The 12,777-nt window shown below is 38.4% G+C and overlaps 3 protein-coding genes across 4 annotated transcripts; 2 read left to right on the top strand and 1 right to left on the bottom strand.

Annotated features, from left to right (window-relative positions):
- Positions 1–188: 188 nt before the first annotated feature.
- Positions 189–2,830, top strand: LOC147505091 (pentatricopeptide repeat-containing protein At3g12770-like). Of its 2 annotated transcripts, none has more exons than XM_086557669.1 (2): positions 189–2,255; positions 2,412–2,830. In XM_086557669.1, exon 1 carries the CDS (start codon positions 276–278, stop codon positions 2,172–2,174), a length of 1,899 nt encoding a protein of 632 aa, XP_086413795.1. In that variant the 5' UTR covers positions 189–275; the 3' UTR covers positions 2,175–2,255; positions 2,412–2,830. The 2 variants fall into 2 exon arrangements, with proteins under 2 accessions (XP_086413795.1, XP_086413794.1); XM_086557668.1 differs by having other exon boundaries at positions 2,341–2,830.
- A 365-nt stretch (positions 2,831–3,195) lies between these two features.
- Positions 3,196–5,800, bottom strand: LOC147505090 (uncharacterized). Its single transcript, XM_086557670.1, has 4 exons — positions 5,494–5,800; positions 4,399–4,469; positions 4,135–4,273; positions 3,196–3,527 (listed from the first exon to the last, which is right to left on the bottom strand). The coding sequence occupies exons 1-4, from the start codon at positions 5,651–5,653 to the stop codon at positions 3,442–3,444; spliced, it is 456 nt and encodes a 151-aa protein (XP_086413796.1). The 5' UTR covers positions 5,654–5,800; the 3' UTR covers positions 3,196–3,441.
- A 2,720-nt stretch (positions 5,801–8,520) lies between these two features.
- On the top strand, positions 8,521–12,039 carry LOC147505089 (uncharacterized). The gene is given in 3 exon segments (XM_086557667.1): positions 8,521–10,728; positions 10,731–11,390; positions 11,500–12,039. Coding segments are annotated over 3 exon segments (3,060 nt in total). The 5' UTR covers positions 8,521–8,738; the 3' UTR covers positions 11,910–12,039.
- The last annotated feature ends 738 nt before the right edge of the window (positions 12,040–12,777 follow it).

Below are 12,777 nucleotides of genomic sequence, written 5' to 3'. Positions count from 1 at the left end.
TCTGATTTTCTTAGTAGTTATAAACAAAAAAATGTCCTTATCAATAGTTTCAAAACCTAGCTATCTTAGACTATGATTAAAATTCCAAATTCCAAATTGGACATTTTGGCTTATTTCTTGTTATGGATAAAGCATTTTCTAGCGTCGACAAATTTGATGTCGTGATACTGCGAGATATCAATTCTTCCGAATTCTCAAAGTCCGATATATCACCATATCGAGATATTTAACACGATATTTTGTACTATTACGCACACAACACTAGTGTCAAAAAAATGGCCAAGTCTGTTTTCATGCACGCTTCTGCACTTGGCTTCATCTCATTTTCACGTTCTTACTCTTCTCTCATCACTCTTCACAACCCTCACACTCATCTTCTTCAACTCCTTCAACTCTCCATCGAAACCAAATCTTTATCACTCACTAAACAATGCCACGCTCAAATATATTCACTCGGGCTTTCTCAAGACTCATTTCTAGCAACAAAACTCATTTCTTCTTACTCAATGTGCCAACTCCCCGACATTTCTCGCAACGTCTTGGATACATTTCATGACAAGGAGAATATATTTCTTTGGAACTCAGTTATCAATGGGTATGTGAAGAATAGAAACTTTGAAATGCCATTTGCTTTGTTTAATGAAATGTGTATAGAGAATGTTTGTCCTGATAATTACACTTTAGCTACACTTTTTAAGGTTTGTAGTGAGATTAGAGATGTGGGTATTGGAGAAATGGTTCATTGTAGAAGTTTGAGGTTGGGTTTTCTTTCGGATATAGTTTTAGCTAACTCTTTAATGGCTATGTATAGTAAGGGAGGAAATTTTGGTGGGATTAAAAAAGTGTTTGATGAAATGGCGAAAAGAAGTTCTGCTTCTTGGAATGTTATGATATCTGCGTTTGCAGGTTTAGGGAATAATGGGTTTAGTGAGGATTTATGGAAGTTTGTGAAACAAATGCAGGGTGAAGGGGTTAGACTTGATGCATTTACTGTTTCTAGTCTTCTTCCCTTGTGTGGATTTAGTACTGGAAAGTGGGATCATGGGAGGGAGATTCATTGTGTTATTATGAAGAATGGATTGGATGTTGATTCGGATGTTCATGTAGGGTCTTGTTTGATTGATATGTATTCGAGGAGGAAAAATGTCGTCTTGGGTAGACGGATTTTCGATAGGATGAAATGTAGGAATGTTGTTTCTTGGACTTCTATAGTCTCATCTTACGTGCAAAATGGATGTTCAGAGGAAGGTTTGACGCTTTTTCGTGAAATGCAGTTAATAGATGGAATCGAGCCGAATAGAGTCTCTCTTATCAGCATCCTTCCTGCTTGTACCTCTCTTGGGACATTAATGGAGGGGAAACAAATTCATGGATTTTCTATTCGGAAGGAGTACAACCATGAAATATCTCTTAGCAATGCCCTCATTGATATGTATTCCAAGTGTGGGAGCTTGAGTTGTGCTAGATGTGTTTTTGATATTAGTTCTTACCGCAGAGACACAATTTCATGGAGTTCGATGATATCTGGATATGGGCTGAATGGGAAGGGTGGTGAAGCTGTATCATTGTATAATGAGATGATCCAGATGGGGATAGTACCAGATAATATTACATTAGTTGGTGTACTTTCAGGTTGTGCTAGATCCAAAATGATAACAGAAGGATTAGAGATATATAATTCTGCTATCAAAGAATACAGTGTTTCACCAACAGTGGAGATTTGTGCTTGTATTGTTGATATGTTTGGTCGAGCAGGTCAGATTAATAAAGCATCAGAGTTCATTAGGACGATGCCAGTGAAACCTGGTCCTAGTGTGTGGGGCTCTCTTCTTGGTGCTTCTGCAGTTCATGAAAACTCAGATATGCAGGAGCTGGCTTATAAGTCCCTTATTCAATTAGAACCCCAGAATCCATCAAATTATGTATCACTCTCAAATATATATGCTTCGGTCAAGATGTGGGATGTTGTGGCAGACCTGAGGAAAAAGATGAAAGGAAGAGGTTTGAGGAAGCTGCCAGGGTGCAGTTGGATTACCATTAGCAATGAAACCCATTCTTTCCGTGTTGCAGATAAAACACACCCTTGTTCTCCTGTGATTTATCAGATGTTAGATGACCTCATAGTAACGATGAAGGGTTCTACCAATGTTCCTGATTTTGACGGTTTACTGTGAATCTGTTTGGTTGGCTCCAGAAAGGACTGATTATGAAGAGCCGAGATGGAATGCTATCTGAGCTATGGGTAAATTTAGATGGTCAGTTACTCTCCTGGAACTGTAAAGTATTTTTTATGTGATTCGTCTGTGGTTTCTTTTTTATCACATCTTTTTTAACTATCAGAACATTCGATACGCAATAGAAGCTGGTTATGTTAACAAACTATCAAGCAGGATCTTATGCCAGAGTTGCAGGTGTCCTTCAATAGATGATGGCTAAGATCAGAAGTGCTAACGGATTCATTGACAACCAAAGAGATTCATGTTGATTGAGTTTTGGCTAAAAGCTTTACGCAATTCTCAGCTACTTGATGAGGCGAATTTTAGTGCTGATGCATGTGGGGAAAGAGATGTCATAATGTAGAGGTCCTCCACTTCTCAACGGTAGCCAAAAGTCGGATATCCTTATCTGTTCTAGGTTTGTGAGGGAAGTTATATACATGATATTTGGCATGCCATACTAGTTGGGATCTCATCCGTCAGTGCATGCTTTGATTGTAAATTGGGGTATTCTTTTCTTTCTTCTTCTTCGGCAATTTTTTCGTAGTTTGTAAAACTTTCTTGTATAAATGATTAAGTTCAAAGAAAAAAGGAGAGATGCATTTGCTGCATTATGAACTAGAGCCTAGCTCAATGACTAATAAGTAAGTCGATTTCACTCAACAAGGATTAAGCAAAAGATTTCTGGACACAAGGGAATCCCAACACCACATCCCATCCCATGCAGTGCTCTGTAGTTCCATACTTCTGGGCTCAAAGGAATCCCTCTGACAAAAGAAAGATGTTAGTTAGGCATTGCTCTCTGTACCAGTTAGAGGATGCATGGGTGATGCTACCTATTTTCCCAACTAGCATTCAGCTCTAAGTAATACAAGTAATACACCCACTTCAATCTACTACACTATCCGTTTCTTTCAAAAGCCTATTCAAATAGCAACTTATTTAGAAATCTTATATAGCAAAAGTTGGGTAGGGAGAATTTCAGCAAAACTTATGACTTTGATCATTTATTTTAATCTTTACATGTATATTCACTCAAAGAAACATGGAGCTGAACCAAATATTTGTATTCTATTATGTAAAACTAAAGGTTACAATTGAATAACTGTTACAAATTACAAGTTCTATATTTATTTACATTACAATGATTAGGGAGAACGACATTAAAGAAAGAGCTGTAATCATCCTCTCTCTTTTCTAAGGCCGCGAATTTTTTGAATGGTTATCACGCTTGAGAGGTGGATGTCCCATTTTTCTCAAGCTCCCGTTGCCTGGCTCGATCCATCTTCCGTTTACGCCATTCCTCAAGAGCTACAATTCCAAAAGTCATTAGTAAGTGGCCATTCTATGCAACTGACAAAAACAAAAGTAGAGACATGTGGCCAAAATGCACGAGAAGTACCACTGTTGATGTGTAATACCAGACAGTGAATCCTAGTTGATATGTGTACTACAGTTACATATTCTGTAAATTGAACAGAAAATGCTTTTAAGGGCATCAAGGTTTGCTATACATCAACTTGTGTAAACATGAAAGTGTATAAGACAGTGGCAGTCTTATTGTCATCCTATAGACATTATATGTTCCTTTCAACAACTGTGTGAGGACCAAAATTGAAGTGTGCTCCTAAGCACCCGCACCATACCTGGTATTTATCAGCCCAAATCTCAATATTTATGACATACACTGTGCATTGTGTGTTTTTGTTTCGATAGGTATAATTAGTTTTAACCGTAACCCCCCACCCCCAAAAGGAAAAAAGGAAAAATGAAGTCCCCTCAAATCGATCGCAAGACCTTGGGCCCAACTCGCGAGGCTAGTGAGACAGTGGACGCCTTGCAACAAAAAATTTGAGGCTGTCTGAAATCCATTAACTTCCTAATATCATACATGCTTGCTAGTAACTTATATAATCACCTTTGAGGCTGTTGCCTTCATTTGATGCACGCATATAGTTCAATCTCTTTGAAAGATCAACTGCAGCAGTCTGCTTCACAACCTTCTGTTTGACTGTTCTCTCTGGTTCAAAATATGCTTCTTGCTCAATTTCCCTTACCTAAACAAATTAGTGATAGAAAAACTGAAATTAAGAAAAAATCCCACTAGGCAGACAACTGGTGGGAGCAACTGAGCAAGTATCAAATATTGCTTTAATCTCTTAGATTAGTTCAGAATGCTTACTCTCTTAATCAGTTCCAAGGGTTCCATCGCACGGCGTGCTTCTTCAGATTCCACAATATGTTGCAGTCGCCCTACATTTTGAGCAGTTAGTGCAACAATGTATGCTAAAATATGGCTATGATACTGAGTAAGGCTCTTAGATTTCTAGCATAGATATTACTCGAAATATAGAAGAAAGAATCATATTGTGCTCAGGAGAAGGAACAATAAGAAGAGCAGTAACTTGATTTTATGTTGGGAGAACACGGAATGCCAACTACGGTATCAAAACCAGTTTACAGTTCCAGAAGTGTACAGCTCCAATGCTTAGCTTCTAACTCACCACATGATATAGTTATCCAGCTACTAGGTCTTTTCTTCTAATTCTCTTTCTCTCATATATACAAGAAAATAATGCAGCAAAGAGCTTGGCCACATACGATGGGAAGATACACACAAGGAGCAGCACAACTTAATGATGATACTCACTTAGACAGGTCACAGGTATAACCTAAAAATGGAAAGAATAATACTATATGAACTGAAGCATATAAATGTTGTAGTCCTTGTCAAATTGAGGAGATGTAAAATCAGCATTAGGAGGCAACCTAACAAGCTGATTGCATACCACAAACTAATTGGGCGGCTTATGCAGTTGCTTTTCCTGCTATCAAAATTATCATTATCCATTTCCAACCCGTCTAGAAACACACATTGCACATTTACATTCAGCCCGAAATCAGTAATGCCTATGCCTGTCATCACCAACTCTACACCATGACTCTTAACAATGGTATTACCAAGACACCAATGTACAAACTGCCCCTTTTTAATATAAAACCCCTACACTATACAATCCATCAAAATTTTCACATCAGTTATAAAATTCAAGGACAAAGGAGAAAAGGGGTTCTTAATACAACTCATCAATTAGTCAAGCAAAGCTCAAAAAGTTAGTCAAGTGTCTCAATTTAAGTCCCTGAGCAACATTTCCCCTTGTTCATCAAGTAAAACAGAAAATACCAGCTGGGGCATGTTTGTTCTCATAACTATTTAGTTCTATAAACAAAGAAACAGGTAAAGTTAAAGGAAAGAAAGAGAAGAAGAACAGTGTACCTGCAGCAGGTTGGTTTCTAGAAAGTCTTTTACTTGAAACACCAGAGAAGAAACCTTGGAGAAGGATAAGAACAGTTACGAGGTTCAAGAAACAAACAAGCATGGTCGCGTTTTTGTATGACAACTTCAACTTCCATGATTGCTGCTGGTGAGTTTCCATGCTCTCGTTTTTTTGTTTTGTTAAGAATGAGTAAAGCTAGATTTTTTATGAGAGATAGAAACGGATATATGTTTTGCGGCTCCTACAATCTCCGTACCGTACTAAAAGTCGTTAGCCCAACAGAAAAAGAGTTTGTTGCCACGGCACGTATCGTGAATTCGTGATTGTTCTGCCGATATATTTGTAATGATTTTTGTTGTTAGAAACACTTTTTCTATAATAATTATCGAATAAAACTTTCAGAATAAGTTTGTGGACATAAGGCATTAAGGCCCAAAATATGGATATATTTTATATTGTTGATATATATAATTTTTTTAGGTATATTGATATAGATATATTTAATATATCTCAACCGAATATTGAATTATTTTTTTCTTGATATATATTATAATTTCTAATATAACGATATATATCGACCGATATATCCAAATATAAATTGTTGACTTTGACCGATATATTAACGATATTTATTATATATAAACATACAAAACAAAATTTTGATTGATCAAAAAAAAAAAAATAGATATATCTGATATTTTCAATATATATCGGTTTTTAAATACATCCAAAGATTCACCGAATTGGATATTTTGGGCCTTGTGTGGACATACTATTATTTGCTGTCTACAAGACCTCATGTCCTGATTGGTGGAGAGACTGTCCAAAAACTGTTTATCTGTCCCGAAAAACTATTTATCGGGCCTACAAAATATTTGGACCAATAAAAAACTGATTTGTGGGTAAGTCTGTCCGCAAATTCTCTCCCTAAAACTTTTCTATTTTCTGCAGGTGTATACAAGAAAAAGTGGTGACAATATTATGGCCAAGGCCCTTCTTAACTAAAGGCGGGTGTTCTACGCATCGGCCCAAGTCTGTGACTCAGTTGAAGCCTATGTACGCAGCTTGTGCCCTGGAGTCAAAAGCCTTTTCAAATATCAAAGCCTCAATCCCCAATGACTCGACGATTGGGTGAAGGTGGTAGTGGAATAAAACCATGTGAAGACACGTAACCTTCTCTAGCATGGATTATAAGATGGAGGTACTAACTATTACATTAAAATAATCTGGAATGTAGCTTCTCCATGACTGTCTCTCAATAATGGATATACAGTCTCTCATTTCCAACGAAACTTCCCTTTCACATGGTCTCCATCTTCACTAATAGCACCTAAACTCTTCTAAACTGTAACTCTCATTTTAAAATGATCCTGGAACATGTGTGCATGTGAAAAAGAACAGTGAAGAATGAATATTAGTGGACCCAAACTCACACTCCATGATTGATCATGGGGCTCACCTCATCTAATCCTCCGGCCATTTCCTCCATTTGCGTCAATTCTTCCATTATTTCCTTGTGTTTGTTTAAAAATATGGTTAAACAAATGAAATAAACAAGTGAAGAAATGTTTGTTTCATCTTGTTTTGTTTCAGTTGGGTGCTCCGTGTAACATGGAAAGATTCAGTTATCCTCATCCATGTGATGATTAGCTTAGCTATCTAGGCCTATTTTAGTTACTTCGTAGATCGTACTTATGCTGGAGTACGTGCTGGACTAGAGCATTTCAGACTTAAGTATTAACCTTGTGCACTATGATCAATTTTAACCAATATTGGATTGTCTTATGAGTTTGTGACCTGTATATTCTATCTAAAACGTTAATTTCTAAGTTTTAACACATTGTTATTATCACCATCAGCACACGTCGCCAGGGACAGCCCAATGATTTTCCCTTTTCTTCTGAGGGCGGGAGGCCAAGCTAAGGTAAGTGGAATAATGACGACCTTTTTTTTTGGAAGGGGCCGTGAGTCCGTGACCCACTGGAATTCACATATGCCTGGCTTTTGATATCTTTAGTTTGTTCATATTTTTAGGTAGAGGGTTTCAAAATTCATTAATCTCTAAGTAGTTGAAGTTGAAGTCAGAAACCATAGTGCAATCATGATTATTTCCCATACTTAGAAGTTACTATTCATCATTAAGGGAAAAGCCACATTTTGTATTTTGAACTTTGGTCCCAAAACCATGTAGGATGTTTTAAAAGGAACTTTATAAATTAATATAGGGTGAACTAGTGTTATCCCTACTAGATGAGCCAATTAGGATTTCTCTCTCACTAGATGAGAAATTAGGGTCTCTCCTAAACACACGGTCAATTTGGTTTGACCGTTAACTTTCAAGTCAAACAACTTAAAATGACTTAAATGCCCCCACCTAATTAAAATTGAATTTTTTTTTTGAAAATTATGAGGACATTTATGTAATTTTCAATTGTTTGACTTGAAAGTTAACAGTCAAACCAAATTGACCGTGTGTTTAGGGGAAAGATACCTAATTTCCCATCTAGTAGGGGGGAAATCCTAATTGGCTCATCTAGTGGGGTAATACTAGTTAACCCATTAATCTATTGTTCAGTCTTCTAAGTACATACTCAAGGCTTTACCGAAGAGAATGTGTGGTGCTCCCTGATTAAATATGAAGGAAAGAGGCATCATGTATGTATACACTAACATATTGCCACCGAGTCACAACTCACAACCGTTAAATCAATACAACTCTTCGTCATCTCCAAGCAATATGGTCATATATAGGAGGGTCAAGGTACGGTGCATGATGATCTATAATACATAATACAGAGTTGAATAGAATACAATATCTCCTATATCAAGCTAGCTCGACAACTTAATGTCCCCTTATTTAATTTATAATATGGTTTACAGCACAATGATGGATTTATTATTAGCACCTAGATAAGTTGACAATGATCATGGAAGTAGAAGAAGAACTCTGTGATGATCAGTAACTTAACACATTCTCTCCATGTTCAGTGTTACCAAATATATATAAAAGGCCAAAAGTTTTATATGCTTCCATTAATTATATGCAGATTAACAGCTATTGCAGAACCCAAAACCTCACGAGCTTAAAAATATTCTAACCATATTTTATAGCGCTTTAAACCAATCTTCTCCAGTTTTTCCTCATATATGATATCACCCTTCGCTTTAATCAAACGCTCAGAGTCTTCACAGGAAAAATGAACAAAATGTAAAAAGGCAAACAGAGGAAAAAGAAAGATTTAAGATGAAGAACCACCTGCCATTCTTCTTCTGGTGCATTGCTTTTCCTTTTGTTATTGCTGAGGCAGTTTCCAGTGTGGCAAACAATGAGGTATCAGCTTTGTTATCGATAAAAGCAAGCCTCATTGATCCATTGGATCACCTTAAGGATTGGAAAGTGTCAACTTATAAGGGCGATGTTGGTGCAGTACATTGCAACTGGACTGGAGTTTGGTGCAACTCAAATGGTGTCGTAGAGAAGCTTGATCTTTCAAGCAGGAATCTCAGTGGTCTTGTATCCGATGCCCTTCAACAGCTACACAGTCTCACTTTCCTTAACCTGTGCTGCAATGGGTTCTCGTCTCCTTTGCCAAAATCCATTTCTAAGCTCACACATTTGAAGAGCTTTGATGTCAGTCAGAACTACTTTGTTGGTGAATTTCCATCCGGCCTTGGAAGGATGGAGGAACTGACTTATATAAATGGCTCCAGCAACAATTTCTCCGGCTTTCTTCCTAAAGATCTTGGAAATGTGACGACGCTCGAAACTCTAGATTTCAGAGGAAGCTTCTTCGAAGGTCCAATACCGACAAGTTACAAGAATTTGTTGAATTTGAAGTATCTTGGTCTTGCTGGTAATAATCTCACTGGTTACATTCCGCGAGAGCTAGGCCAGATTTCGTCCTTGGAAACTATTATCCTCGGGTACAATGGATTCAAAGGTGGAATTCCAACCGAGTTTGGTGATCTCAGCAACCTACAGTATCTAGACCTGGCGCTTGGCAATCTTGGAGGCCAGATTCCAGTTGAACTCGGAAGGCTGAAGAAACTAAATACAATTTTCCTCTATCAAAACAGTTTTGAGGGAAAGATACCACCAGAACTTGGCAACATTACATCGTTAGTGTTGTTGGACCTTTCAGACAATCAGTTATCAGGAGAGATCCCAGTTGAATTGGCAGAGTTGAAAAGTTTGCAGCTCTTGAATCTGATGCGCAACAATTTAACAGGTCAGGTTCCCTCTGGACTTGGAGGCTTGACACAATTGGAGGTTCTGGAGCTGTGGAACAATTCACTGTCAGGTCCTTTGCCAGTGAATCTTGGGCAGAATTCTCCTTTGCAATGGTTGGACGTATCTTCAAATTCACTCTCAGGCGAAATACCAGCTGGTTTATGCAATGGCGGTAATCTCATTAAACTTATCCTCTTCAATAATGTGATCTCTGGTTCAATCCCACTAAACCTGTCAAGATGTGAATCATTAGTCCGTGTTAGAATGCAGAACAATCTTATTTCTGGAACAGTTCCACCAGGTTTTGGGAAACTTGCGAAACTGCAGCGATTGGAGTTGGCAAACAACAATCTCACAGGTGAAATACCACATGATATCTCGTTATCCACTTCACTCTCTTTCATTGACTTCTCTCAGAACCGCCTCCATTCAGCTCTCCCTTCTAGCATTTTCTCAATACCAACTCTTCAGAACTTTCTAGTCTCCTACAATAACTTAATTGGCGAAATCTCAGACCAGTTCCAGGACTGTCCATCACTAGCAGTACTAGATCTTTCAACTAACAGTATCTCTGGACGCATTCCAGCAAGTATTGTGTCGTGTGAGAAGCTAGTGACTTTGAATCTTCGAAATAACAACTTCACAGGAGAAATTCCAAGAGCAATCTCCATGATGTCCACATTAGCCATTCTTGATCTATCCAATAACTCTCTCACTGGTGCACTTCCAGAGAGTTTTGGCAACTCGCCAGCACTAGAATCGCTCAATGTATCCTACAACAAGCTTGAGGGTCAAGTTCCTTCAAATGGTATACTGACAACGATAAACCCTGGAGATCTCATAGGCAATGCTGGTCTCTGTGGAGGCGTACTCCCTCCATGTTCTCGAAGTTCTGGAAGAACAATGTCAAGGGAAAGGAAACTGCACATCAACCACGTTATCGCCGGTTGGCTTGTAGGAATTTCGATAATTTTATCAATTGTTATTGCAGTTATTGGTGGAAGATGGTGTACAAGAGGTGGTACTCAAATGGCGGTTGTTTTATAGATCGATTTGATGTAAGCAAAGGAGAGTGGCCTTGGAGGTTGATGGCTTTCCAGAGACTTAATTTTACTAGTAACGACATATTGGCGTGCATAAAAGAATCGAATGTAATAGGCATGGGCGCGTCTGGGATAGTATACAAGGCTGAGACACAACGACCACACACAGTTGTAGCTGTTAAGAAGCTATGGAGCTCAGGGACTGACGTCGAGACAGGCGGTAAGAATGATCTAGTGGGAGAGGTGAATCTACTTGGAAGGCTTCGACATAGGAACATTGTAAAACTTTATGGCTATCTCCATAAGGATTCCAATGTAATGATACTGTACGAGTACATGCCAAATAGCAGCCTTTGGGAGGCATTACATGGTAAACTGGCTGGATCTTTATTGATTGATTGGGTATCACGGTACAACATTGCAGTAGGAGTGGCACAAGGATTGGCCTATCTCCATCATGACTGCCATCCTCCAGTCATTCATAGAGACATCAAGTCGAATAACATTCTCCTTGATCAAAATCTTGACGCACGGATTGCTGACTTCGGGCTAGCGAGGATGATAGTCAGGAAGAATGAAACAATGTCAATGGTTGCTGGATCCTATGGATACATCGCACCCGGTACATAAATCTACTCCAATATCACCATTTTGATTTTGCCTTAAATTTTATATATAACAGATAGAGTTACAGTCACCGGCTAACTTTATATTTTACTTGCCAATGGCAGAATACGGGTATACATTGAAGGTTGACGAAAAGAGTGACATATACAGTTTTGGCGTGGTACTTATGGAACTTCTCACTGGGAAAAGACCCCTGGAACCTGAGTTTGGAGAATCAGTGGACATTGTTGAATGGGTTCGTGTAAAAATTAGAAACAACAGAGCCATAGAGGAAGCACTAGATCCTAATATAGGAAGCCAATGCAAACTTGTACAAGAAGAAATGCTTCTAGTCCTTCAGATTGCACTCCTCTGTACTGCCAAGTTTCCCAAGGACAGACCCTCGATGAGGGACGTTATAACAATGCTCGGTGAGGCGAAGCCTCGGAGAAAAAGCAGTAGTAGCCATGGCAGAAACAATTCTAACAGAGAAAAGCCAATCTTCAGTACCTCACCTGTAACAGGCCTTCTCTAGGATTCTTGGAACATGTTCTCGAGGCCATATTTTCGTCCATTCTTTAAATTTGTAAATTTTCTTTTTTCTTGTCAAAATTTGTATCGAAGTGGTCAAGTTGTTAATGTCTAAATCACAAGTTTTAATCTCACAATTAGTTCTCATTTGGTGATGTTATGAGTATGTTAGATTCAACTAAGTACCGTTTCCTGTCACAAATTTCACGTTCTTCTATAATTTGGCGATTTATCTTTGTTTGGTTCCATAATATGTTGGCATAGAAGTAGCAGTTTCACATTTGCTAGCTATCATCTCAGTTGCACTGGCTACATGCCTAGCTGCTCCATATGCTGCTATGTACTTCCCTCCAATGGTTTTACAGTACAAGGCTTGAGAAGTGGGTTAATGTGTTCGACACGCTTTCTACCAAACACTCATTGATGAGCAGCTACCGCCACCCCCAGCCCCTCCCCTCCTCTTTATTATTATTCCTAAAATTACAAAGCAAAATAGTTGTACACCTTACTTATTGAACTTCGTTTAACTCTCAGAACTCGGTTTAGCTAGGAGCTGTATTTGTGCCATAACACTTCCAGTGCTCCATCTTCAATACTACAATGATCAGAACTTTAACGTTATAACACATATTATCTAGGAACTGATTACTAGCCACTTCATGTTGTTTGCAGATAAAAGAAAACAATAGAAGACAAGGACAGAATAACAGGTAATAACCAAGGCGCTGATTTAGGTCATCCTTAAGGAAAGATTTCGCCCTTCCAATGGTGCGAGAAAAGGCAACAAAGGGCCTTTCCTCACAGGATTCAATGGTTAACAAAGAGCCTAACTTTGCACTAGAATAGACTACCCTCTAGAACAAAATATAACT

This window comes from Coptis chinensis, chromosome 4, assembly GCF_015680905.1.
Source record: "Coptis chinensis isolate HL-2020 chromosome 4, ASM1568090v1, whole genome shotgun sequence".
Classification (NCBI taxonomy): domain Eukaryota; kingdom Viridiplantae; phylum Streptophyta; class Magnoliopsida; order Ranunculales; family Ranunculaceae; genus Coptis; species Coptis chinensis.
The sequence above is the reverse complement of the archived record's forward strand: the minus strand, read 5'-3'. Positions and strand labels throughout refer to the sequence as shown.

Bases quoted from the DNA above. Each gene is read 5' to 3' on its own strand.
- LOC147505090 (XM_086557670.1), bottom strand. From the start codon at position 5,653: ATGGAAACTCACCAGCAGCAATCATGGAAGTTGAAGTTGTCATACAAA. The intron at 4,470-5,493 runs GTACACTGTTCT...CTCAAAATGTAG, and splicing joins TAGAAACCAACCTGCTGCAG to GGCGACTGCAACATATTGTG. The intron at 3,528-4,134 runs GTGATTATATAA...TTGGAATTGTAG, and splicing joins TGAAGGCAACAGCCTCAAAG to CTCTTGAGGAATGGCGTAAA.
- LOC147505091 (XM_086557669.1), top strand. From the start codon at position 276: ATGGCCAAGTCTGTTTTCATGCACGCTTCTGCACTTGGCTTCATCTCA.